This window comes from Blennius ocellaris, assembly GCF_963422515.1.
Source record: "Blennius ocellaris genome assembly, chromosome: 11".
Lineage (NCBI taxonomy): Eukaryota > Metazoa > Chordata > Actinopteri > Blenniiformes > Blenniidae > Blennius > Blennius ocellaris.
This window is the reverse complement of record NC_137660.1, coordinates 24,345,466-24,369,180: the sequence shown is the minus strand read 5'-3', so window position 1 is coordinate 24,369,180 and position 23,715 is coordinate 24,345,466. Positions and strand designations below refer to the sequence as shown.

Here is a 23,715-nt window from a genome sequence, read left to right as displayed (position 1 = left end):
AATTTAAAATGAGATTAACCAGAGAACCGGAAGTGGTTTCTTTTGAAGGTGTCAAACGGGAAATAGTTGTGTGAACATTTTGAGTTTGACTCAAGCCCCCGACAGAAACGACTCCAACCCGGAACTTTTAGGTCAACTAATCACTCCCGAAAACTTACCGTGTGGAGTTTTTCTCTGCTTTTTCAAACAGCTCAGATGTTTCTCTGAGGGATAAAACGACGTTTTGGACGGATTAAACTCATCCCGGAAGCTGCAAATGTTTCTCGCTCCGGCTGCTTCTGCAGGACAGTAAAAACCTCGACTTGTCTTTTCAAACCAGGTAGGAACAAATCAGGGTTAAAAAAAAAAAAAGAAAAAGAAAACTGCTACTGATCGCTTGTATTTGAACACATTGTTTGGATCGCTTTCTCTGAGATCTGATAGAATTACATGCTATTTTCAACTTTGCATTTGTGGAATTAATTCTAATTAAATGAAGTGGAAAACTTTGCAGATGCACATTTCTTTTTGCAAGTTTCCACTTCCCGTGCAAAAAAAAATTATATAATCATACACAATAGCCCAGATGCACGATTACTTTAGGAAGACATATGGTTTTGAGTAGGTTGCTATTAAATCCCAGCTGAATCATCTCAGCTCTCAAGTGTGTGTGTGTGTGTGTGTGTGTGTGTGTGTGTGTGTGTGTGTGTGTGTGTTTTTTTTTCTTTCCTGTCAGGTCAGGAATTTCAGGCAGCTGAGATCTTCCCACTACACACACACACACACACACACACACACACACACACACACACACACACTGAAGGGGAGGGTGTGTGTGTCAGTCCAGGGGGTCTTTTAGACACACACATTGGGTCTGCAGACCAACACAAAGGATGTGGGCGTGCTTGTGGTTTTAAGCTTAATGAAGCAAAGTACTGGCAGAGGAGCAGAGACAGTGACAGCTGCTGCTGGATGGAGTCAACTTTTATTTCACCCTTTGTCTCTTTTCACTGATCAACTGATCTGTTTCGGAGGGAACGACTCAATGGGAAACAGTCCAGGCACATTACGTTTGACTGACACATTCTTACAACTTCTCATCCTGTATGTACTTGTTCTACGCACACACACACACACTGACTGACCGCTTCTGCAGGTAAATTCTCATATGGTCATATGGATCGTTTAATATTCTACTCCTATGTGCTTTCTAGTACAAGTGGATGATCTGTGTATAACCCTGGCATTCATATTTGGAAATGTAAACACTAATGTGTTAGTGTTTACATATTATTTGTCATTGAGGCTGCCAGTGACAAAGAGTTGATTATATGATCGGCTGATTTTAGCATTCTTCTGTTTTCTGTGTCACTGCATTTTTATGTAATGGACATAGACAAGAAAAAAAACCCAGCCAGAATTCACATTTTTGTAAATAATATTCTATCATAGTTTGGGCTGCATGATGTGTCTGCTGTTGCAATATCAGCATTTGCTATGTGCTTTTCTAAATATTATTGTTTCATTCACTGTGCATTCAACAGTCAAGGGGGAAAAAAATGTCTAAAAGCAACAAAGGTAAAGAAATAACTAACTGCTCCTCAATCTACCGTGTCTGCAAATCCCATGAGCAAAAAAACCCAAACATGAATTATTTCTTATGTATCTATATTTATTTATCATCTATATTTAATTATGTATTTCCAATTTTGTGATTGCAATACTCAACATTATTGCAAATCAAATATTTAACATTGTATTGTTTTTCATTGTCTTTCCAACAATTAGGTACTACAGCTGATCAGTAAGATAAAATAAGTTTGATCATTGAGTCATTAGATGTTTTTTATTAATCTCTCAGTTCTGCAAACATCAGTACATTTTCTATCATTAATAGACCAAATTTGTTAAAAAAAAAAAAAAAAAGGTTACTCTTGTGCATTTTCCACTGCCATTAAAACAGCCGACATCATTTGTTGCCTATTTTGCTCTCTTGGGGTGTAAATGCTGCACGCATTAACTTCGCCTGTGTTCACTACAGCCAGACACACACAGGAGGTGTGGTTTTCAGTTTCCACGTACTTCATCCAGAGGACATGGCGAGCAGGCACAGACAGGTACAGACACAACGTGGTGGTTAACCGAGATGAAAACCACCCGTCTGTCCTCTGAAAAACGACACGCTATTACTGATCGGCAGGTTTTTCTCGGGGGACAGTTGCAGCGGCGAAACGTACTGGAAAGTTTGACTTCTTTTATGCAGAGTGTGTCTGTTGTGTTGTGTCGCGAGCACTTGACTTCAAGCATGAGTTTAGGATTAAGGCGTGTGAAGGCGGAGCTCCGTTCGGCGTTGCACAAGGGCTGCAGCATGTATGGACTTGATGAAAGCAGCACAAGTTAACTCGGAGCAGTTCACGTTGGACCCTTTTCCCTTACAGGTCTGTCACTTTTAATTGCTTCTGTTTGACAAATACCTATTTCACAGTTGTTCATGAACTTAATATAGTCATCTGGTAGAGTTATGCTATTACGTAGTACTTGTCTTTTTATGGTTCATCCATCTTCTGGAACACTTAATCCACCTTTTATGTTCTGTGGGGAGAAACCACAGTAGCTTTCATTGCAAATTGAACCCCCAATATTGCGCCACCTGGAGGATTCGCACCTGGCACAACGGCTCACTATCAATGTTTCTCTGTCTTAGTTTGCATGTGTTTGTCAATGGATGAATGATACTTGGTATAATGACCTGCAAAGTGGTTTTATGAAAATTAGTTTGTTGGGTTTCTGTCTGGTAAAACACCAAGAAATGACTGTAGTATGTGGTGCTATATAAATAAAGTTGAATTGAATTTGCTCTTTGTTTATTCCCCTGTATATCCTCCTCCACAGTTTATCTGTGAATTGCCTGAAGTGAATCAATCCAGTGTGCATGGAGGCTCAGCAAATGTTGCCGCTCCTGATGTCTGTAGTGAAACTAATCGTGGACACTTCTTGTTTCAGATGATCTTGTATGTTGTTGTACAGCTGTGGTAAGGTGGCGTCTGAAATTCAATGTGGAGATGGCAGACATCAAGCTGGGCCTAAAACCTTGACAGGCGTGATGTACACGTGTATACAGGCTGGACGTTTCTTTTGTATTGCGGATCAATTAAAGCCTTCTCCGTGAACATAAATGGGTTTTGTGTGTCTTGGGCATGGATGGAGCCATCTGCATTGGTCTTCGGAGTACGGGAGCCTTTGTAGCTGATGTCGTATCAAATTGGCTGTTTGAAACGAAACTATAAACGTCGACGACGTTGAGTACAAAGACATTCATATGGACAGACGACAAAGTTGGATTGTTATTACAGTGACTCTCTACTGTAACTCTACCAAGTCCCAGGAGAATATGGACTGGGTGTCGTGACACCCTGGAGGCAAATGTTGACCTCACTGTCCTACTGAGCATGTGCAAAAGATCTCGGGAGCTGTTTTCAAAAAGTTGCACATTCAGTGGCTCTGACCACCGTTGTCATGGAAACAGACACTCAAAATGCAACAACAGTTTTGTGTTTTCGCTTGAAAACATTGTAAATGGGGCCCAAGTTAAAGTCTGCAAATTAGGAGCCTCCGGCTCGCACAAGAATAGCTGTGCTTGTTTATTACTCATGTATCCAAATATGTATTAATAATAATATCTTATAATGTGAAAGAAGATAAAGTCCGGCGGGTCGACTATGAATTACTTCTCGACGTGTGGAACACAGTGATCGTCTCACACTTTGAGACCCTCGGTTGTAAAGTAATCGCTGCAGAGGCACGTGTGGGTGGTACCACGCACACCTCATCAACAACGGTTCTTCACAGCATTATTCCACTCTTTCATTTCTGTATAAACCAGACTGAGTTACTCCGCGGATCCTGGTATCGCACGATTTCAGGAATCGTCGTCCAACACGTACGATGTGCTTCGACGTGTCCGCTTCGCACCGACTTTGGAGCGACGTCCAGATTTCCAGCTCTTGAGGAAAATTGTTCACCCTTTGTAGTGCAGCCAGAAGGACACATGGACTCAGTTTCAGGTTCATCATCGTACAGCTCAGACAGCTTTAAAAAAAAAAAAAAAATCCCAGGCGGTCTGTGTTGTTTCAGAGACGTGACGTGCTTTCACCTAGACTTTTTCCCTTGAATGAGCTGACTCATAAGCTCTCCCAGAATAAACCCACATTCCGACAAAATCTCTCTTTAGATTAAGCCTATAAAACCTTTTCACCGTGCGTTCGGAGGAAATTGACCTTCAGCACCCGCACCGATATACCAGAAGTGCTTCATATTTCACTTTCAGTCTATTTCACATTAATCATCATCCTAAACATGTCTGCTTTTTTTAATTGCAGTTATGAGCCTCTCCTGCATTACGCGTGTATTGTCTTATTTTTCTCAGGGTGATGGAGGGGAGAGGACAGCGAAGGCATGTGCTTGTTATGACAGTGGTGGGAGTGTTGCTTTAAAGCACGCCGTGAACTTGGGAGAGTTTTCTCATCTCTTTGGGATTGAAAGTGCTCGTATCTGATGTACCAATCACGCCGTACGCAAGCGGGCACCAAGCAACAATCTCCTTTCTTTCATCGTGAGCTCATGAATGTACATGACAATTTAACTGTATTGTTTCCACATGCGAGAGAGAGCGAGTCATAGACGGGGGAGGAAGGGGGTGGGGGTGGGGGGGGGGGTGGGGGTTGCACACCAACAACTGCTTCTTCTGTGTCCTCTGGGAATGCTGTCTGAAGGCCGAGGCGGAAGTGTGCATGTGTTGGAAGTTGTCTGCAAAGACGGCGTTTAGCCCTCTCAACTTTACTCAGCGCGCCGTGAATACCAATAAAAAGGGGAACGCTGTGTTTTCACTGCGTCATAGTGAAAACAACAGTGTCGAATTGACGGCGGAGAGTCATTCGCCAGTTTTTATTTTCACTTCATGGAGATTTTTTCTTCTACTTGATTACATTGTAGTTTACGTGGGGAATTTGGGATCATCCATCAATCCATCCATCCATCCATCCTTCCATCCATCCATGTCAGTATCCTGTATTTATCCATTCAGATAAAGCCCTACTGTCCACTGGCACGTGCATCAACATCAAACTTCGGTATTTGTGCAAATAGGCTGCACAAAACTAGAGAAATACTATTTGAAATAAACAATCACTCTGTAGAGAGAAACTGACCGCATGCTTAGTTTTCTTTAAGGCCATCACACTATATGAAAACAGCATAGTAATACTTATAACATTTTTGTCCATTATCAAGGTTCACGTCAGGTCTTTTTTTTTTTTTTTTGCTGTCAGTTGAAGACTGGCTGGCTCATTCTCATCTGACCTCTTTAGCCGCAGAGCTGCGATAACACAGAGTAGCATTGCAGTGTGGGGATTAACCTACCCAAATCTTTGTCATGGCATAAGAAGAAAATCCATTTAAAAAAAAAAAAAAAAAAATCCAGCTGTCATAGGTGGAGGCAAAGATGGAGACATGTGGATAGTTATTACACACTTCCTGGAATCCTGGATACAAATGCAGTCTGAGCTCCAATAATAGATCCATCCATCCATTCAGGAAAACTGATGAAGCTGGACTGAACAGACGAAACACATATAGGCACAACAGGCAAACTTCATTTAGAAAATGGTTGAGTGTTTGCTCTTTATTCCATGATTGAGACTGTCATTCATCGGGGAGAAAATTCACAATGTTCAAAACCATGTCTTTAGATGGGAGAACATGCAAACTCTACACTGAATCTCCCAGTAGAAGCCTTGTTGACTTGAGGCGACCATGTACTGCTTGATTTATTAATCCCAGAATTTCTTGTGCGTGACATTGGTTGACAATGTGTGTTTTTCATCAGCAGCTAGAGAGCGGTGGAGTGCAGAGGTGCCAAGATGCCGCAGCAGAAGGACATCGTGAAGATCGCCATCCAGATGCCTGGGGCCTACCCCCAGCTCATACAGTTGGACCAGGTAACACACACTCATACACACCGTTTCGTAAGCAATGACAAAGCACAAAGAAATGCTTCTACCTGTAAAAAAAAAAAACTTAAGGAACTGACTCTCTGTTTAATTAAGATATAATTGTTCTGAAATATTGATTTCAAAACTGACTTCAAGTTAAACAACGGAGGATTAAAAAGTGAGATATGACCTCCTAATGCACTTTGTTTGAGTCCTGGTGCTTGTTTTGGCTTCATCATTGTCATTCATCAGTTTAAGATACTTTTTGACTCTATAGGGCAATTATTTGTACTTATTTTAACCCATCTTATTCAAAGTTAACCTTAACTACACATATGAGTGGCAGCAGTCTGCCGCAGTGCCAACCAGGGCTGCTGGTGGTCGAGACTATTATTCATGGGCTTACTGTCGCTGTGAGATTTTAACTTCCGACTACAATCTCGCTTCTCTAACCTTTGAAAAAAAGTTCTCAGAGCTTGAAAAGAACATAATCATCATGAGGTGTGCTGAAGCGGAGAGGTCCTCTAGGAGTAATATTCAAAACCTCTACCTTAATGCATACATCAGTACCAATCAAGAAAAGACAAGAAAATAAGATTAAAGACATAACTCATAAAGGAGAAATGAGTGAGTGAGGCTGGTCTATGAGGAAATGACTACAAGATGTTTTAATTGTCAGTGACACCAATGCATGGACGTTGGACCAGGAGCTCTGTGGTTTGAAAACAGCTCAGGACTGGGATGAGGAAAAACATCTACACACCAAAACTTTTTTTCCTGAGTGGAACAAGTTTTACACATCTAATGAAGGTCACGAGTGTGTCGAAGCACGCTGGAGTTGAAAGTCACGCCGCTTGTAAACTCTCCTGTCTGCATGACGGCCATATTGTCAGTCTCATAAACCACAATTGGCGGTTCCACAACCGCTGATGATCATAAATCAACAGATTATTGTGCACTTGAGGAAACACGTGAAACATCGAAGTGCACAAGCGCTTCCCAACAGTTCACACTGAAAGTCAAAAGATACAGCACTGTGTGAGCCAGCAGAATATGTTGGCGCTCACTTCCTTGCTGCCTCAGTGTGCTGATAATGTAATGCTTGCCAATAACTGTATGATTTTAAATGTCATGAAGCCCGTAATGCAAAAGTTTTCCAAGAGTGTGATAAAGTCTTTGATCCATTATCGTAATAATATTTACTCATAAGTTATTGCATTGCACAAAGAGTGGCACTTTTTGCAGGTTTTGTGCAAAATTCTTATGAGAAATAGGTATAGTGGATGGGATAGTCATCACTTTAATTCATTGAGGTACATCCTCTACAACGCTCTCTTTCAATTGTCGTTAATTTTTTATTTATGTTTTTACTATATTGTTAGGTCATTGGGAACTTATTACCTAATTGGCTTCATTACACTCAGAATGAAAAAAGTTATTACTGTCCTGGCAGTCTTTACATTATTAGTTAATAAACATTGATCTCTAATGAATGAAAGTTGGATTATAATTAGGTTTCTCTCAAGTAAGTTTATAAAATGTGAGGCACTTTGTTGTTTTAGTTTACTGACTGTGTTCAAAATCTGTTCTCTTTCGTAATTTTTTTAGCAGATATAATAATGCGGGAAGTTTTCCATGCATTTCCCAGAAACTTAGGGGAAGTTGTGCTTCATTGTGTAAGATACTTCACATGAGTTGTTGTTTAAATGGTAAAACCAGGCTCTCTGTGTGCGTGCGTGCGTGTGTGTCATCACAGCCACGGATGGCTCATCACTTCAGGGGGGCTTAACGGAGAGTAAATGGATTTTACAGGTGTTTTCAGCAGCAGGCTAACGTTGCACAGTGGAAGTTAGCACTTCGCTTTTAGATTTGATATCAAATGGCACCCTCATCCATAGTTTGCTTTGGTATTATTGCAACTAAAATGTAGTGTATTGTTCAAATGCATTGTCAGACTCATCAAGGGATATCAAGTACGGCAGTAAAAGTCAGTAAACATACTAATATCAGTAATCAATGCATGGACGGAGGTAGAATTTAAAGTTCCAAACCACACAGGAGCCAAATACTTATCTGCTCCCTGAATCAACGGTCTCAAAGCTCTGCGCTCTTCTCCAAATGGCTTCATTTTCAATCCCAGCCAGTCCTGTTAGTATAGAAAAAAAAGCCCACCAAAAAACCCCCAAAACAAGATACTTCCCATTGGCACAAACATGTCTACTAGACACATCTGATTGGTTGACCCTGTTGGTCGCCACTAATGACACACTATCTTCGGGGTGTACCACAGAACCCCAAGACATTTTCACTGGGCTACCGCAGGGCCGACCGCTAATGGCAGGATAGCCGAGAGTCAGACGCAGAAGCAGTCTGGCTTTTATTTTGCGTACAAAGAGGGATCTGGGCATCGAGGGTAAGATTGTTCAGAAAGCGTTGGGGAGCTCTAGGATTTCCTCTCCTCGGCAAACAAGCTTTTTGCAGCCAGCGCAAATAACTGTGGTAGCGCCATCCCATAACAGCATGTCATTACGGATGCGAGACTTCTGCTCACTGACACAGAAAATGCCTTGATAGTAGAGTCTTGTTGTTGTTGTGACCCACATGCACGCCGCAAACAGGTGTGTGTTTTCATCAGGGCTGGGCAGCTTAATATATTACTATCTACTTCTAAGACGTACTTCCAACTGCTTTGATTGTACAAAAGCAGATGCCTTTGCACTTTTTGTTCAGATTGCAGAAAATGACACAATGCACTGGATGAATTTGCAATTGAATTTTCCAAATTCAAGCAATTCATCACAATTTGTAATTGTAATCTTCGCCCAGTGCTAGTTTTAACATTTGTGCGCATGGGAAGGTTATACCAGTGTCTGTGTGACTTTGTGCTGTTGTGTTATGTCTTTGCAGAAAAAACCCCTGTCTGCTGTGATAAAGGAAGTGTGTGATGGGTAAGTTAAAATTAAACATTTGACTTACTGAAATACTGCAACCACAACAAGTTATTCAGGGAAGGCTCAAGACTTTGTTTTTCTCAAACTTTCTCGACTTGAGTAAGTAACTAAAATTAAACAGTCTCATAAACCATTTATCAGATTTCTAAACTGGGTAAGTTTCTTATTGGACTTCAATAACGGTAATATATAATGCTCATTTTCCCTGTCCATGGAGCTCCACGAGATTATTTTGAAAAGAGACTTTTAAATGTCACTCGGGTTTCCCATGTGATGTCTACTGAAATTTGAAGTATAAAATTAAAATGTTTTGAAATATTACATTTTTATTGTGATACATATGGCTCCTGGTGAGGAAAAATACAAAAAGCATCTGATTGAATACATTTCCTTTCATATTTTTTATTAGATACTTAGGTATTAGCTATATTATTTTTAATTTTCGAGTTATTTTTAAAAATCAAAAATACTATTTATGCTGTCTGGTTTATATAGACTGAATTCTTGTGAAAAAATCACTTTTGCATTGTATTTTCATTGTTTTGGATGCGTCTGTACTGTTGCTGTGTTAGTTTTTATATTTGCGGCACATTTTCATCAGTAGGATGTCGCACACTTTTTGTCTGGGTTAAAAATATCAATGACGAGAAATGTTTCTGTTGACTTGCCGGTTTATGTGTTTTTCACCAAATCAACTTTCTTTTCCATTATGGGAGCATATTAAAGAAGAAGTGTTGTGCATATTCGACTCTACAAATCGACTCTACCAAAGCGGTACTGTCAAATGTTAGTGTCGAACACAACTACTCATTTATGCTATTTCATTAATATTAATATGGAAGAAACAGGAAGAATGAGAAAACTGCCAAATAAGGTCACTAGCCAGATAAATGGTTAATGTCATTGAACTGCGTAGCTTCCTCTTTCTGTGGCGTTTATCATTATTATTCAGCTGTTTGTGGTATTGTAGCTATATCGGTTTAAGTGTGTTTATGCGTGTGTGTATATGTGTGTGTGTTCAGCTGGAACCTCCCAGGTCCTGATAACTACGCCCTGCAGTACGCCGATGGAGTGCAGATGTACATCACCGAATCGGTCAGTCACGTCTCAACACAGATCGGTCATTGCATCAGCTGGGTAAAACGTCTGAGCACATCTTGAGGGCACGATGAAGTCCTGTTAGAAGTTTCTTTGCACGAGACGCCGTGAATCTCCAGGATGAGTGAATCACGACAGGCTCGGGGAGGATCTCAGGTTTGCACTGTGGGGGAAGAAAAATGGCCGACAAAGCCGGAGACTTTGGGGACGAGCAGGTGGAACTTCACTCATCTTCTTTGCCACAAGTGGCCTTTGGCAGTGATCGCTGCTGGGAGCCCTCCTCCCTCTCCGATCTGCAGAAAGGATTAGTGCAAATGCAGAGAAGGTTGTTGGAATGAGGACTCCTCTTGATGGAGCTGCTGTCGTGTGAAGCTTGCATACTTTCTCTTTTCACTCTCCTGTCGCTCAGAGAGGAATGGTTTACGTGTTTATAGTGAGACGCGTGTTTCATTTTCAGAGCAGCTCCTCGCTGAGCTCGCGGAGCATTTAGCCTGATTACATGCACGATGACAATGATGCCGATTATTTACTGATTGCACCAGATTTACAATAGCGCTCAGACTTGTTTTGTGTCCAAATAAAGCGAAACCGTCTTGGCAGGCTCCGTCTCTGCTGATTGCCAAATGTTTTCTTCTCAAGTATTTCTAAATGTCTGTGGGATTTGTTTTCAGAGTGCGAGAAAGAGGCAAAAATCAATAGCGGTTTTAGGAGGTTGCCATTGAGTGCAGTGTTAGTTGGGCCCCGTCAACTACTGAGAAATAGAAATATCTGATCAGCAAATCGGGACTCGATGCATTCAGGCACATAAACATGTTTGAAATGACCTGACGTAGTTCACATGCTTTATTTTCAGGGAACAAATGGTCTATTAATTAAGCATGTGTTTCTTAAAACAATATTTTACTCCCAAGAACTTATTTCACATCATAACATTCAGTGAAATCAAATCGATTTGTTTTGACTGACACAATATGATTTAGTCTTGACACTCATCAACTCTCATCTATGTCTTATGCTGTAAGTGATAATTGTCAAAGCTGTTTGGTTTATAGGCAAGTGCGCTTGTAAAAATGGGACTTAAGTGGGTTCCAAAAATATGTGGACAAAACCACAACTTCAGCTTTGGAGTTTGATACTGTGTGATTAAAGTCGAATGTCTGCACTTAAAGCACCTCATGATTGTTTTTCGTTAAAGATATTGTGACGATCAAAAGTGAAACGTCGAAACTTGTGTTATTGGATTTATCTGTATGTACGGTGGGCTGCAGTCCCACTCGTTAGACACTGTATTGATCCCTCAATAGGAAGTGACACACAGAAAGGAACTATTTATCTAAAATATGAGGAATGAATAAATAAATGTGCAGGAGCCTTTTTGCAGATTTTACTATGTTTATTCTATGTGCGAGTGACTGACTGACTCGTATCTCTGAGGGTCTTCCCTCCTTCACTGCAGACTGAGTGTCACTCCTTGTTTGTGAGCTTTTTGGTTCTCAGTTTTTGAGGCTTCTTCCTCTTCTGTGTCGCAGAATCGCCTGGACATTAAAAACGGCTGCATTCTCCGTCTGACCAAGGCACCGGTGAGTCTGCCTCCCAGCCTCCTTTCCTCCCTCACCTCCCTTTTCTCACATTCTTCCCATTTTTAGCCTCTCAGTTACTGTCTCCCTCCTTTATTTGCATTCTGTGCGTGGCAAATTATAGAGAAACCGGCAGAAGCCTGCGAGGGGACTGTCACTACAGATGCAAATCCTGGAGAGAGGAAAAAAACCCAAAACAAAAAACACATTTTTGTTATAGTTTACGAGTATGTGTCTGTCTTTTTGTGTTTTTTCCTTCTTTTCCCACGCCTATGTTGATAAACTCCAGGGTCGCTGTGCGGAGGACTTGTTCAAGGGCATCCAGAGCGCCGACTCAGGCGTGCGCTGCGATTCGCTGAAGGAGCTCGCCACCGTTTCCACAGACGTGACCTTCGCGCAGGAGTTCATCAGCCGAGACGGACACCTTTTACTCGTCAAAATTGTCGAGGACTCTAAGGAGTTAGTACTCCATAGTTTGTTTGTTTGTTTGGGTTTTTTTTTATAGGATATTTGGTTTTGTTGAGCTTTGAACACAGAACAAGTTCCTACTTGTTGTCTGTGTATTAAACTTATGTAATAATGCTAGAACACGAGTTATGCCCACACACACATGTGACTGAGTATTCATATGGTCAAAAACTGAAAGAAATAAGCTGAAAATTGTGACGTTCAAACCATCCATCCAACTTCTATGATGCTTTAATAGACTTATGTTTGGGCATGGATATCTGAGTTCTATCTGTAAATGTGCCCCTCTTATCTCGTCTTTCAGGAGTAATGTAATCATGACACACACGCTGACGGCTTTCATGGAGCTGATGGATCATGGGATCGTTTCGTGGGAGAACCTTTCGTCCGTCTTCATCAAGAAGGTCCATTATGCGCCGCTCTCTCTCTCTCTCGATTGTCCACTTAAACTAAGGCTGGATTGTCACTCACACATCCCGCCATGTCTCTCTCTCTCTCTCTCTCTCTCTTTCTGTCCTTTAAGATTGCGAGCTTCGTCAACGCGAAGCCGACCGACGCGTCGATACAGCAGGTGTCTCTGGACATCCTGGAGAACATGGTGCTGAGCAGCAACAGCCTGTTTATGACGGTCAAACATGAAGTCACCATGGAGAGGCTTATTGCTCACCTCCAGGTGTAAGTAAAGTCATTGAATATTTATTGAATGGAGTAAAATGTGCTTTTAATGCAGCATCATTAAGTACATATTTCCCGCTTTTATACTATACAGTATGACATGATCTGCTGCTCTGTAAAGGTGAATGAGGCTCTGGCAGAGTAACCCCGGGGCTATAAAACGGCAGCAGGTTAACGAGTGTCAACTTTCAGTAACAGGAAGTTTAAAAATATGTAAACTGCCTGCTGCTATTTATCACTCTGAGATTTTACAGTTAAGTGTAACTTAGTGATGAGAGAACAGAAAGGGTTGTACTATGTCATTATTTCTGTCTTTTCCTGTTTTCTTCTTTTCTTTAACCCAATTATGTTTTTTTAATGTTTTGCAGGACCAATCAGCAGATCCAGACGAAAGCCATGGCTCTACTCATGGCCCTACTCCAAACAGCCGGGGACTCGGACCGACAGGTGCTCCTGCAGCCTCTTACTCTCCAACACACTTACCTCATCTTCCTCTTTTCCAAACTCCCAAGCAGCGAGCGAGGCTGGTATTTAATCAGTATCAGGAGTGTTTCTTACTACCAGACATTAAAAGCCTAAGGCCATGCAAAGTCAACTTAAGCTGATGGTTTAGATTTTTTCAATAAATCCCTGAACTGTTTCAGGTGGGGGTTGTAATGTAAGAAATTCCAGCAAAATAAAAAAAGAACTTCAACCCAGCTAAAAAAAAGTGCTGTCTGTGCATCCAGGGTCTGCTTTGAGTTATTCCGTTCAGCTTCATAGCATCAATAGATTTATTTACGTTCAGAAACTTGAACACGGGAAGAAGCAAAAACGTATTAAAAAAAAAAAAAAGGCATAAAAGTGCTCCAGTGGTGATCAAGGTAAGATATCTTCCTCATGAAAAGTACAAGTGCCATGGTTTGTTTATAAATGCTTCTGTACAGCATTTTCATTGTATTTTTTTTTAAAGACCGTAAACATTTCTCATAGTTGTGTTTGTCAGTATGGTGACGTTATGATCCGAAGTCAAACTTGGATCTCCTTCGGTTATGGCGACGCAGATGCCCCCTGCGGTGAAGGATGATGGGTGTTATTGTGCGTTCGAGTCAAAGTCCCGGAGGCACCACTTCTCCCTCGGGACGGCTGAAAGCGACCCGTCTCTGCCATTATTCTGTCTGCGCATCTCGGCTGCTCCGCAGACAGACGAGTCTTTCTGCCCCTCTGTTCCTGTTCTTTCCCTGCTCCTCTCTCATTGTACAGAAACAGTTCCCTCATTCACCCCACCGTCTCCTTTCTCTCCGACGCTTTCTCACTCACACACACTCCCTCACTTTTACGCCAGGTCAACAAATCCGCCCTTCTTATCGACGTTTTTTTCTCATGAACAATATGCAGCTGACTCAGAGTTACCCGTGCCAGTAAGTAGTGACTCTGTCCCCAGAGATCAAAGTCTCACACGCCCACCCCCTATTTCCTGCCCCCACTGATCAGTTGCTGACACTCTATCGCCACCCCGTGTTGGAAACATGCCACTGCAAGCCCACTGACACTTCACTTCTCTATCGTCTGTTTTGAAGGTCATGTTTGCGTTCCTGAACAAGAACAATGTCCGTCAGTACATCTATAAGGTACATTTATCCCAATTTGAAGAATCACTTTTTACAGCAGTCAGCACTGTGGACCGTCGAATGACGATGTGCGTTTGTTGCAGAACATCATCCACAGTTCTGGTTCAGTCCAAGACGAGATGGCCCATTACCTGTATGTCCTGCAGTCAGTCAGCCTCAATCACCTGGAGCCCCGCATGAGAACGCCTCTGGACTCCTATAACCAGGTGAGCACAAACGCCACGACTTTTTAACTGATCACCCATGGAAAAGATATTGATTTAATCATTAGATTAGCTAAAACTTACGAATAATTAGCATGTACCGTTTCCCCTTTTTACTCTGAGGACTGTAGCGTTTGGGCTCCATGCATCTACAGGTGAATCTCAAAAGATAAAACAAAACCCAAACTAGCAATTCCTTTCTTTTTAGTCTCTTTTTATAATTTAACTGCATAAATACTGCTAATCAAAAATGCAATTTGTAAATATATTAGAAAATGTGATTGTTGTTGGGGTTTTTTTAACCTGAGTCCATAATAGCAAATGCAATGCAATGCAAAAGTAACTTTTCAATAATATTCAAATGTTTTGTGATGCACTTTTTGTGTATTGAACCATTTGTGTATACATGTATGGATTTATCAGAATTATGGCAAGTAATTCCATTAAGAGGACTAAATGTGTGTCTAATTTTAATCCGAATGCAAGTATTTTATATTTTATACCCTGATATAAACCTGTCATGTTTCAAAGAGCTATTTGAAATGTGAAATGTTACTGTTCTGAAACCAATCAACCATCAATTTAGCAGTATGAGCATGAGACAGTGTGTAGATTGATTGCCGTATTTGGTATAGATAAGACCTGTTAAATGCATGAAACGGGTTTCCAAGCAAAAGTTAACGCGAACAAGCGTCCGTTGAATATTGCACTCTCGCCGCTGCAGGAACAGCGGGACGTCCTTCACAGTCTGCGTCAGGCCGCGTTTGAGACGGAAAGCGAGAACAGCCTGAGTCACGAGAGACGACGCTCGCTCTGCGCCAAAGAGTTCAAGAAATTGGGATTTTCTGTAAGTGTTTGCCGTGAGAGTGGATACAGGTCAGTCACAACATTGTGACCACCTGCCTCATAGTGCGTTGGTCCCCATTTCCTGGCCAAATTAGATTTGTTGAAGCATGAACTCCACTCGTCTCCTGAAGGTGTGCTGTGGTATCTGACACCAACATGTTGGCAAGCTGGGAGGTTCGGACCTCTGTGAGATCTCCCTTATTAATGGGCCTTGACTGTCGGATAGTCGCAACTTTTTCTTCCCTGGACTTTGGATGCAAGCTTCTGTGGCCCATGAACCAGTTTTGGAGCTGATCCAATCATCTACACTTCAATATTTGTCTTTAGTCAACCTTTTTTTTATGTTTGCCCAATTTTGTCCTTCTAACACTCCATGTAACTGGCCTCACCACCACAGTGGTCATATTGTTATGACTATAACAAAACACCACTTCAGACTTCTAGGTTTATATTCCTCTGTTTATCATCCTTTTCTTTCAGAACAATAGTAACCCTGGTCAGGACCTGGTGCGAACGCCTCCTGGTCTTTTAGCTTTGGATACCATGAATTATTTTGCAATGCGGTATCCTGACGCCTACAGCAGGGTGAGCATCATTTGCATTTATTCTGCCAATGCAAAGACTCTTATTATGAAGGGTTGATATATTTCTCAAGGCTTACGTTTAGCTTTTCTTAAAAACATGCTATATTAAAGCTACTTTGTGCTTCAGTTTGTCCTGGAGAACAGCAGCAGAGAGGACAAACACGAGTGCCCGTTCGCCAGAAGCAGCATCCAGCTCACGCTCATTCTCTGTGAAATCCTTCGTATTGGCGAGCCCCGTAAGTTGACCTCCCAAGAACTGCCAACTCTCTGTACTATCTCTTCTTCCTTTTAGACTTCATAACTTCCTCCATCCTTCTGCCAACAGCCTCAGAAACTGGGTCGGACTACCACCCCATCTTCTTTAGTCAGGACCGGCTGCTGGAGGAGCTCTTCTGCGTCTGTATTCAGCTGCTCAACAAAACGTGGAAGGAAATGAGAGCCACGCAGGAGGACTTCGACAAGGTACGACTGCCTGTCATGCAGCACGCCACTGGTTATGTTCCGTCATAAAGGAGGGTGTTTTAATTTAATTCTATTACATACTGCATCATCAATTCGGACTTTGTTTCAGTATTTGAGTGTATGAGTGTATCCAACGACAATATAATATCATTATGAAGTGAATTGTTCTGTGAGTTTGTGTTAACAACATAAAAACAAAAAGAGTTCCAAGTGTTTGGTTATAATTTTTGAAATATTTTTCAAATACTATATTTTAGTTATTAGTAGAAGAATTTTTTTTTTCCTCAAAAAAGTGCCTGGCATTATTTCAATTTAATAAACCTGAAATATATTCAAAGTTCACTGTTTTACTTCAGGAAAGAAAATGTAGTCAAATGTAATCAGATGCACCTGTTTTTTTTTAACCATTATCATTAAATGCATCCCATTTATTCTACAACAGTACCCCTTAATAGCCAAACAACTGAATGCAGATGTTTGTAATATACATTTTGTACAAGATACAGTCATATGTGTGGATAAGAAAGTAAAACGAGCTTCGTTTGAAAATGAATCCATTTAAGTGTAACTCTAGGATCATTAATGTTATCTCGGATATGTAACAGAAAGCAGAGAAATACGGCTTTGTGCTCAGATACTCGTGGTATCAGCGGCCTTCTACAGTACCAAGATCCACCAGTATGTGACACGTTAAACGAGCTCCTCTCAGTACCGTTAAGAACAGAACAACATGGACAAACTGCAAGATGCCAAAAGTTTAGGTATATTTGGAAAAAAGTGGCATAACCACTGATTACACCTTGTTTTTCTTTTTTGTTGGTTATTTTTGCAAGCACAAATTTACGTCCAGCTGTTCGTCACAAAGGGGCTAAATTAATGCGATTGTGCATTGATTGCTCTGCAGGAGTTGATTCTCTGGGACCGTTCCGCTTACGGCATCATTGTGTTTCTCATGCAGTATTTAGGCTCGTTTGTGTCCTAAAATGTTTCCCTCTGGCTTTTATCCTGCCGCTGTTGCACTGCACAGGACTGTTTTTGGTCTGGGACTAACCAGGGATGAGTGTGACATTATAGCCTCTTGTTTGACGGTTAGTATAGGATCATGAATCCTAAGTAAAGTTGAAATTGAGCTTCCTTTTATATGCACTTTTACGGGTGTTGGATATAAAATTTTAACAAAGGGAACGCTACATTGTACTGGAGAAAGTTTGTATTATTGAGGTTTACCTTCATGTCATTTACTGGCAGTGAGTTAAATGGCTTTACTGCCATTATGCGTCACATATTCTTAAATTAAGTTATATGTAGCTGCTCCCTCTGAGTATCAATACAGGCATGGTACAAACGGTAGCTAAGTAAAAAATATCCACCCGTTGAATTTGAACGTTCACACAACATTTAAAGATAAGAGAAGATTAAATAGTTCAAAGAATAGAAGTAAAGGAAGTGCCAATCTGGAAGATTAAAAAAAAAAAACATGGAGAACTTCAGATTATGCCGTCAGAAAGGCGCTCCTGTCCGGAGGAAGGATTGATCGCTCGGCTATCCGAGAGAGAGAGTAGTTAAGCCTTTGTCCTGATCCACGTTGCCACAACACACTCCACCACCCGCTGGCCCACAAATCGCCCTCCCGACGGTCGTAAAGCTCGGCGACCTGTCGACCTCTCGGGAGCAGGCCGCTGTCCCGAGCGCCAGACCGGCCTTTTGTGTTCAACTCATGGCCCCTGCTACCCATGGTGCTTTGGGGTGAGCACAAAGGGGCATTAGCTGGACAAAGAGAAGCGTGGTGAGCGGCAGAAATGGAGGGAGAAGGAAACGGGAGGAAAACAAAGCGCCGCCGGGGCATCAGCAGTAATTGCACAACAACGGGGAGTTGGGGGGGGGGGGGGGGGGACGTAAAAACCTCTGGAAACAATATGAGAGGGAGGAAACTCGAGAACAGGGAGATGTACTGGCGCCGGCACGTGACAAACACACACATTTAGTCTTACTTAGACATTTGTACATATGAGAAATCTCGCTTCGCAGAAGTCCCCCTGTAAGTCACGTGAGTGTGTTTGCGTGGATCTGTACACCCCCCCCCCCCACTGCTTGTGTTGCAGGGATTTGAGGGGAATAAAGACAGCTGCCAGTCATCACTCCGATTGGCCCGTTGAGTGAAGTGACAGTGTGGGGGGGGGGGGGGGGGGGGTGGGGGCAGCGGTGGTGGTGTGGGCATGTGCGTGAGAAGTATCAGGGTGTCTGTTTACAAAACAGTCAAAAGGCTGCGCCTTTGCTGTCATGTAGGTGATTTCTGCGTCTCTCTCTTTCTCTCACTTTCACTCTTTGCTGCACTCAAGTGGAAATTGAAGCTATAATTGAGATATTTGTGGAAAGAAATTGGATGTTAACGAGTAAAAATGGAGGTAAGATTGTTTTTTGGAATTGTCTTTTTGCTTTGTAAAGTTGTGACGAAGTGAAGAGGCTCTCCCTGACTCGTGTCGTGTGGAAAGTCGCCGGACAGTAAAGTAATTTTGGCTGCAGGGAATGGCAGTGTAAAACTGTAGTCAATTGTTTTGTGTCTCTGCGTGTTCACACAGTATAGAATGACCGGTCTGGATTTCAGTGTCTGCTTTTACCACTGCTGCCAGATGAACAGGCTCAGCAGCAACAATACAGGGAAAAAAAACCTTTTGATTATCATTTTCAATCGTAAACTCGCATGTAAAGTGTCGTTGAGGGATATTTCTGTCCTGCAAAGTGGCATAACTCTGCAAAGTTTCCCAATTCTTGTTAAAAATGTTTCAAACTACAATTATTAGGTGTTTAGGAAGAAATGCTGTACAGTATATTCAAACAGTTTTTCACATTTATTCATATTTTTAAAGTACATAGGCTATTTATATACTTTTCTTTGGACTTTTCTCAAGCAAAGAGGACAAACACTCCAATGTTTCTAAGAAATGCTACAAAAAGGAATCCTCTCAAAAATTACAACTATTATTTGTTGTTAATTAAAATAAAGAGATCCAATAACATGGTTTCCTCATGACTTCATTTGGGTTTTTTTTATTTGTACACAGGCCAATACTGGTGTGTAGAGATGACTGAATCATTTCCTGATTGTGCTCAATCAGTCAGATTGGATGTGATCAGGAATGATCTGGGTCAGCAGTGTGTCTGTGGCAAGCAGCAGCAGCAGCAGAACAAATACGTGTCGGATCAGTTTTGCAACGCTATAGATTTTTTTTTTTTTTTATAGATTTTCCACCGAGGGAAGCGTTGAGTTTAGTCCACAAACAACTGCACAGATTTGACAAAGTGTGCCGAGCTCCTGTTTCCGGGCGGCTCCGGATCGACCTCCTGCCTCTCTGCATGAGACGAGCTCCAACAAGCCATGCAGAAGACTCAATGATGCAACAATTTAAACACACATATGTTTTATTTTAAATCTAGAGTCAATACAAACCCAATAATTGCCAACATGGCCCCTCACTGATCCTTCTGCATGGCTGGTTTGTGATGTGGACGTTGCCGGCGAGTGTGAAATATCTAACGGTGCTGATATTATGAACACTGTAGTTTTTACAGCACTTTGCAATGTCATTACAAGTTCGGAACTCGAATGCAGAACAAATAACTTATTCCTGAGTGAAACATAATGAACATGTAAATACAGTATCAAGGGAAGGCGGCACTATTAATTATTCAATTAAAATTTCATTGACAAATTGAGATTACAATATAAACATATTTTATATTTACAGTACATTTATTGAAACCACCAATCCCTCACAAGATATGTTCTATGGAGAGTAATAGATCTGAAGGTATCTGTAAAACAAGTGATAATGAACCAAAATGAACAAAGCCAGAGTCGACACTCACCCCAGCAGCCGTTCCCGATATCTCTCACACTTTCTATCCCGTCTCCGTCTTCCAGGTGATGCAGGTGGTGAGGGAGCAGATCACCAGGACGCTGTCCAGTAAGCCCACCTCCTTGGAGCTCTTCAAGAACAAAGTGAATGCCCTCAACTACAGCGAGATCCTCAAACTGCGGCAGACCGAGCGTCTGCACCAGGAGGAGACGCTCGCTCCACCCGTGCTGTGAGTGTGATATAAAGTCCCTCTTCTACTACCCGCAAAGTGAATACAGATAATAACACACTTTTTAGTGAAACACATACATGAGGTCAAAGTGACTGTAAGGAAGCTGCTTTTCCGGTGCCATGAAATTTGAGCTTTAACGTCTTATGTTCGGTTAAGTATCTGCTGACCTGGCTGTTTTCTTGATCTGAAAGTTTTTGTTTGTATTTTATGTTGTGCAAAACCACATGATAGTTGTTAGTTACCTACTCCCAGACCTTTCACATGCCTTCCTGTACGAGGCCCGTGAAACTGCCGTGCATGCAGCGCTGCCTGCATTTAACTGGAAAAAGTCACTTGCGTTTGCATAGTTCACTTTGGGAGCCTGTGAAGCTCAAACTAGTGGCGTATGTGGAGCATTTGGTTTGCTGTGTTATGCAAGGCAAGGCACATTTATTTATAGAGCACCATTCAAACACTGGTCAATTCAGACAATTAATGAAGAATCTTAACCTTAATCTCCAGATCTTTAAGTGTTTTCCTGAGTGTTTCCCAATAACCACTGACCACACGGTCCACAGAGATCCTTCAGTCAGTTTTAAGGCACCATTGTGCCGGGAAACATATAGAAACCTCGCACGCCGTACACATTGGCATTGATATTTCAGCCACTACATTACTAACATTGCTACCGTCGGGTTGTTGCTGCTGTAAAGTTAAAAACTGGCCGAACCACTCGGGTCATTTTGACAATCTGATTCAATCCGATGGCTTTGTAAATTTTGGTGCTGAAACACAACAACCGGCTACCCGATGAACAACTTCACGTAGTTTCCACCCGCATGGAAGCAGCGGTGGTCTGTTGTTTATTGTGTCACCAAACACTCAGTGTAACCGTGAGCTGCCGTCACATGAGTGACTCGGCCATGCAGGTCCAGCTGCGACTGAGAGACTAAAAACTGAACTGCACAGAAAAATAAGGGAAATTTGTGTTTGTTGGACTATTTCTCCATTGCAAGTAATCAACCTTCAAAATGAAATAAGACGTCTTGCAACGAAATCGTTTCAATATTGTCTAAAGTTTTGTATCTTTTACAACAAAGTTAGCATCACGTGACGAGGCATTTCTACAGCGTTACTGTCGAATGTGTGTATTCGCTTCCAGTGAGCTCAAGGAACGTCTGAAGCCGGAGCTGCTGGAGCTGATCCGCCAGCAGAGGCTCAACAGGCTGTGTCAGGGAACCAAGTTCAGAAAGATCAGCAGCCGACGCCGGCAGGGTGAGGAGACCGACGACACACTTTGAAGCCAGTCGACTTGTGGTTTGCTGGGTTCAACCCTGACGTCGTTTCATTACATGTGTCCCCAGATAAACTGTGGTACTGTCGCTTGTCGCCCAATCACAAAATGCTTCACTATGGCGACGTGGAGGAAGACATGGAAAACCCACCGATAGAAACGCTGCAGGAGAAGAGTGCGTTGAAGCCGAACTTATACAGCCGTAACGGGCGAAACGGAACCGTATTGTTCCTGTGTGACGCTAACATGTTTTCCTTTGTGCGCTACGCCTCCTCTTTCAGTTCCAGTGGCGGATATCAAAAGCTTGCTAACAGGAAAAGACTGCCCTCACATGAAGGAGAACAAGGGCAAGCAGAACAAGGTCAGCTGCTTTCCTTTATCTTTATTAGATCACGGTCATGTTCATCCTCCTCTGAGGCCGGCTTGTGGTGAAAAGAAAAAAAAAAAAGTCACATTTTTAGTCTCAATTTTTTCCATTAATGTATCAAAAACTGTAAATCGATTACTGTAAATACAAGTTTCTCTCTCATAAGTTGAAACAAAGTTAATGCCACAAAGGGAAGTCTCACATGTGTTCCCGTGGCAGGAGGTGCTGGATCTGGCGTTTAGCATCACCTACGACGTAGAGGAGTACAGCCTGAACTTCATCGCCCCCTCCAGAACCGACGTGAGTCCGACCGCCGCCCTCCTCCTCCGCGTGCGTCACGCCGAGCGGCCACAAAGCAAACGCTCACAAGCCTTCCTCTCTTTGTGTGACAGTTCTGCCTGTGGACGGACGGACTCAGCGTCCTGCTCGGCCGGGAGATGAGCAGCGAATCCATGCGCAGCGAGCTGGAGATCCTCCTGTCCATGGAGATCAAACTCCGCCTCCTGGACCTGGAGAACGTCACCATCCCCGACAGCGCCCCGGTCGTCCCCAAGCCGCCCAGCAACTACAACTTCTGCTACGACTTTAGCCAAACCGAGCAGTAGTGTGTGTGTGAGAGATTGTGTAAATACGTGTGTGTGTGTGTGTGTGTGTGTGTGGTGGAAGCCGACCTGTGCATTCATGCACTTATTTTGTGTAACACAGATTTATAACTCTGACCTGAGGTTTTTTTTGTGTGTTTTTTTTGCTTTCTGTGACACGTGACTTAAACTACTTCAGTGGTTGTTGATGGGGATGTGCTACAGACTCTGATGATCTGCCTTCTTTTTATTCCTCCCTATACCGAGATGGAGGAATCAACACCCACACAGCTTTAGAAACAACAGGTACTCACCTTTTTAAAACACGACCACTCCAGTAATGGTCCCTTAAATGTCATATATAATCATTTTATGTTTTTAAATATACATAAAGTTATCACTGATGGCAGGAGTTTCCCAGTATGAGGCCAATGTTCAGTTCTTGCGTCGCTTTTCGTTCAAGTGGTACATGTTAATTTATCGCTTGCATTGACCGAAATGCCGTCTGCTTCCAGCGTTGGACTTTTACACACTTTGCCGCAGAGACGGTATAAAAGCGTTGATTTTTTTTGTTTGTTTTTTTCGTGCATCTCTGCATGTCAATCTGTGCCTTTGTCACAACAGTTCGATAATTTTAATTTGTAAAATCCAGAAACGCTTTTACGGCCACTTCAGTTTTCCCCATTTTAAAACAGATGCTTTTAAACATGGTACTTATTCCAGTGCAATGGGTTAGGGTTACATGCTATGAACCAACCCAGTAAAGTGTGGTGACACTCAAAGCTGCTACTCAAGAACTGACATGAGTCGATAGTTGGGGGAAAAAAAAAAAAAAAGAACGTTTTCTGCCTCTTGTGTCATTGGATTGTTTCATTTCAGCACAGTCACCACTTTTCACTGCAGTGTTTTTCTGACACGTAAACCTCTGATGATAATCACTCGGAGTCATGTGCTTTTGGTGA

General features: G+C 42.1%; 1 protein-coding gene across 2 annotated transcripts; it reads left to right on the top strand.

Annotated features, from left to right (window-relative positions):
* The first annotated feature begins 110 nt into the window (after positions 1-110).
* On the top strand, positions 111-23,715 carry elmo3 (engulfment and cell motility 3). Of its 2 annotated transcripts, none has more exons than XM_080505146.1 (21): positions 111-319; positions 5,867-5,975; positions 8,877-8,917; positions 9,943-10,015; positions 11,548-11,598; positions 11,885-12,054; positions 12,368-12,467; positions 12,587-12,738; positions 13,107-13,185; positions 14,298-14,348; positions 14,432-14,554; positions 15,276-15,398; positions 15,878-15,982; positions 16,109-16,217; positions 16,307-16,443; positions 20,366-20,529; positions 21,674-21,786; positions 21,876-21,980; positions 22,087-22,166; positions 22,392-22,472; positions 22,565-23,715. In XM_080505146.1, exons 2-21 carry the CDS (start codon positions 5,898-5,900, stop codon positions 22,775-22,777), a joined length of 2,148 nt encoding a protein of 715 aa, XP_080361272.1. In that variant the 5' UTR covers positions 111-319; positions 5,867-5,897; the 3' UTR covers positions 22,778-23,715. The 2 variants fall into 2 exon arrangements, with proteins under 2 accessions (XP_080361272.1, XP_080361271.1); XM_080505145.1 differs by having other exon boundaries at positions 5,864-5,975.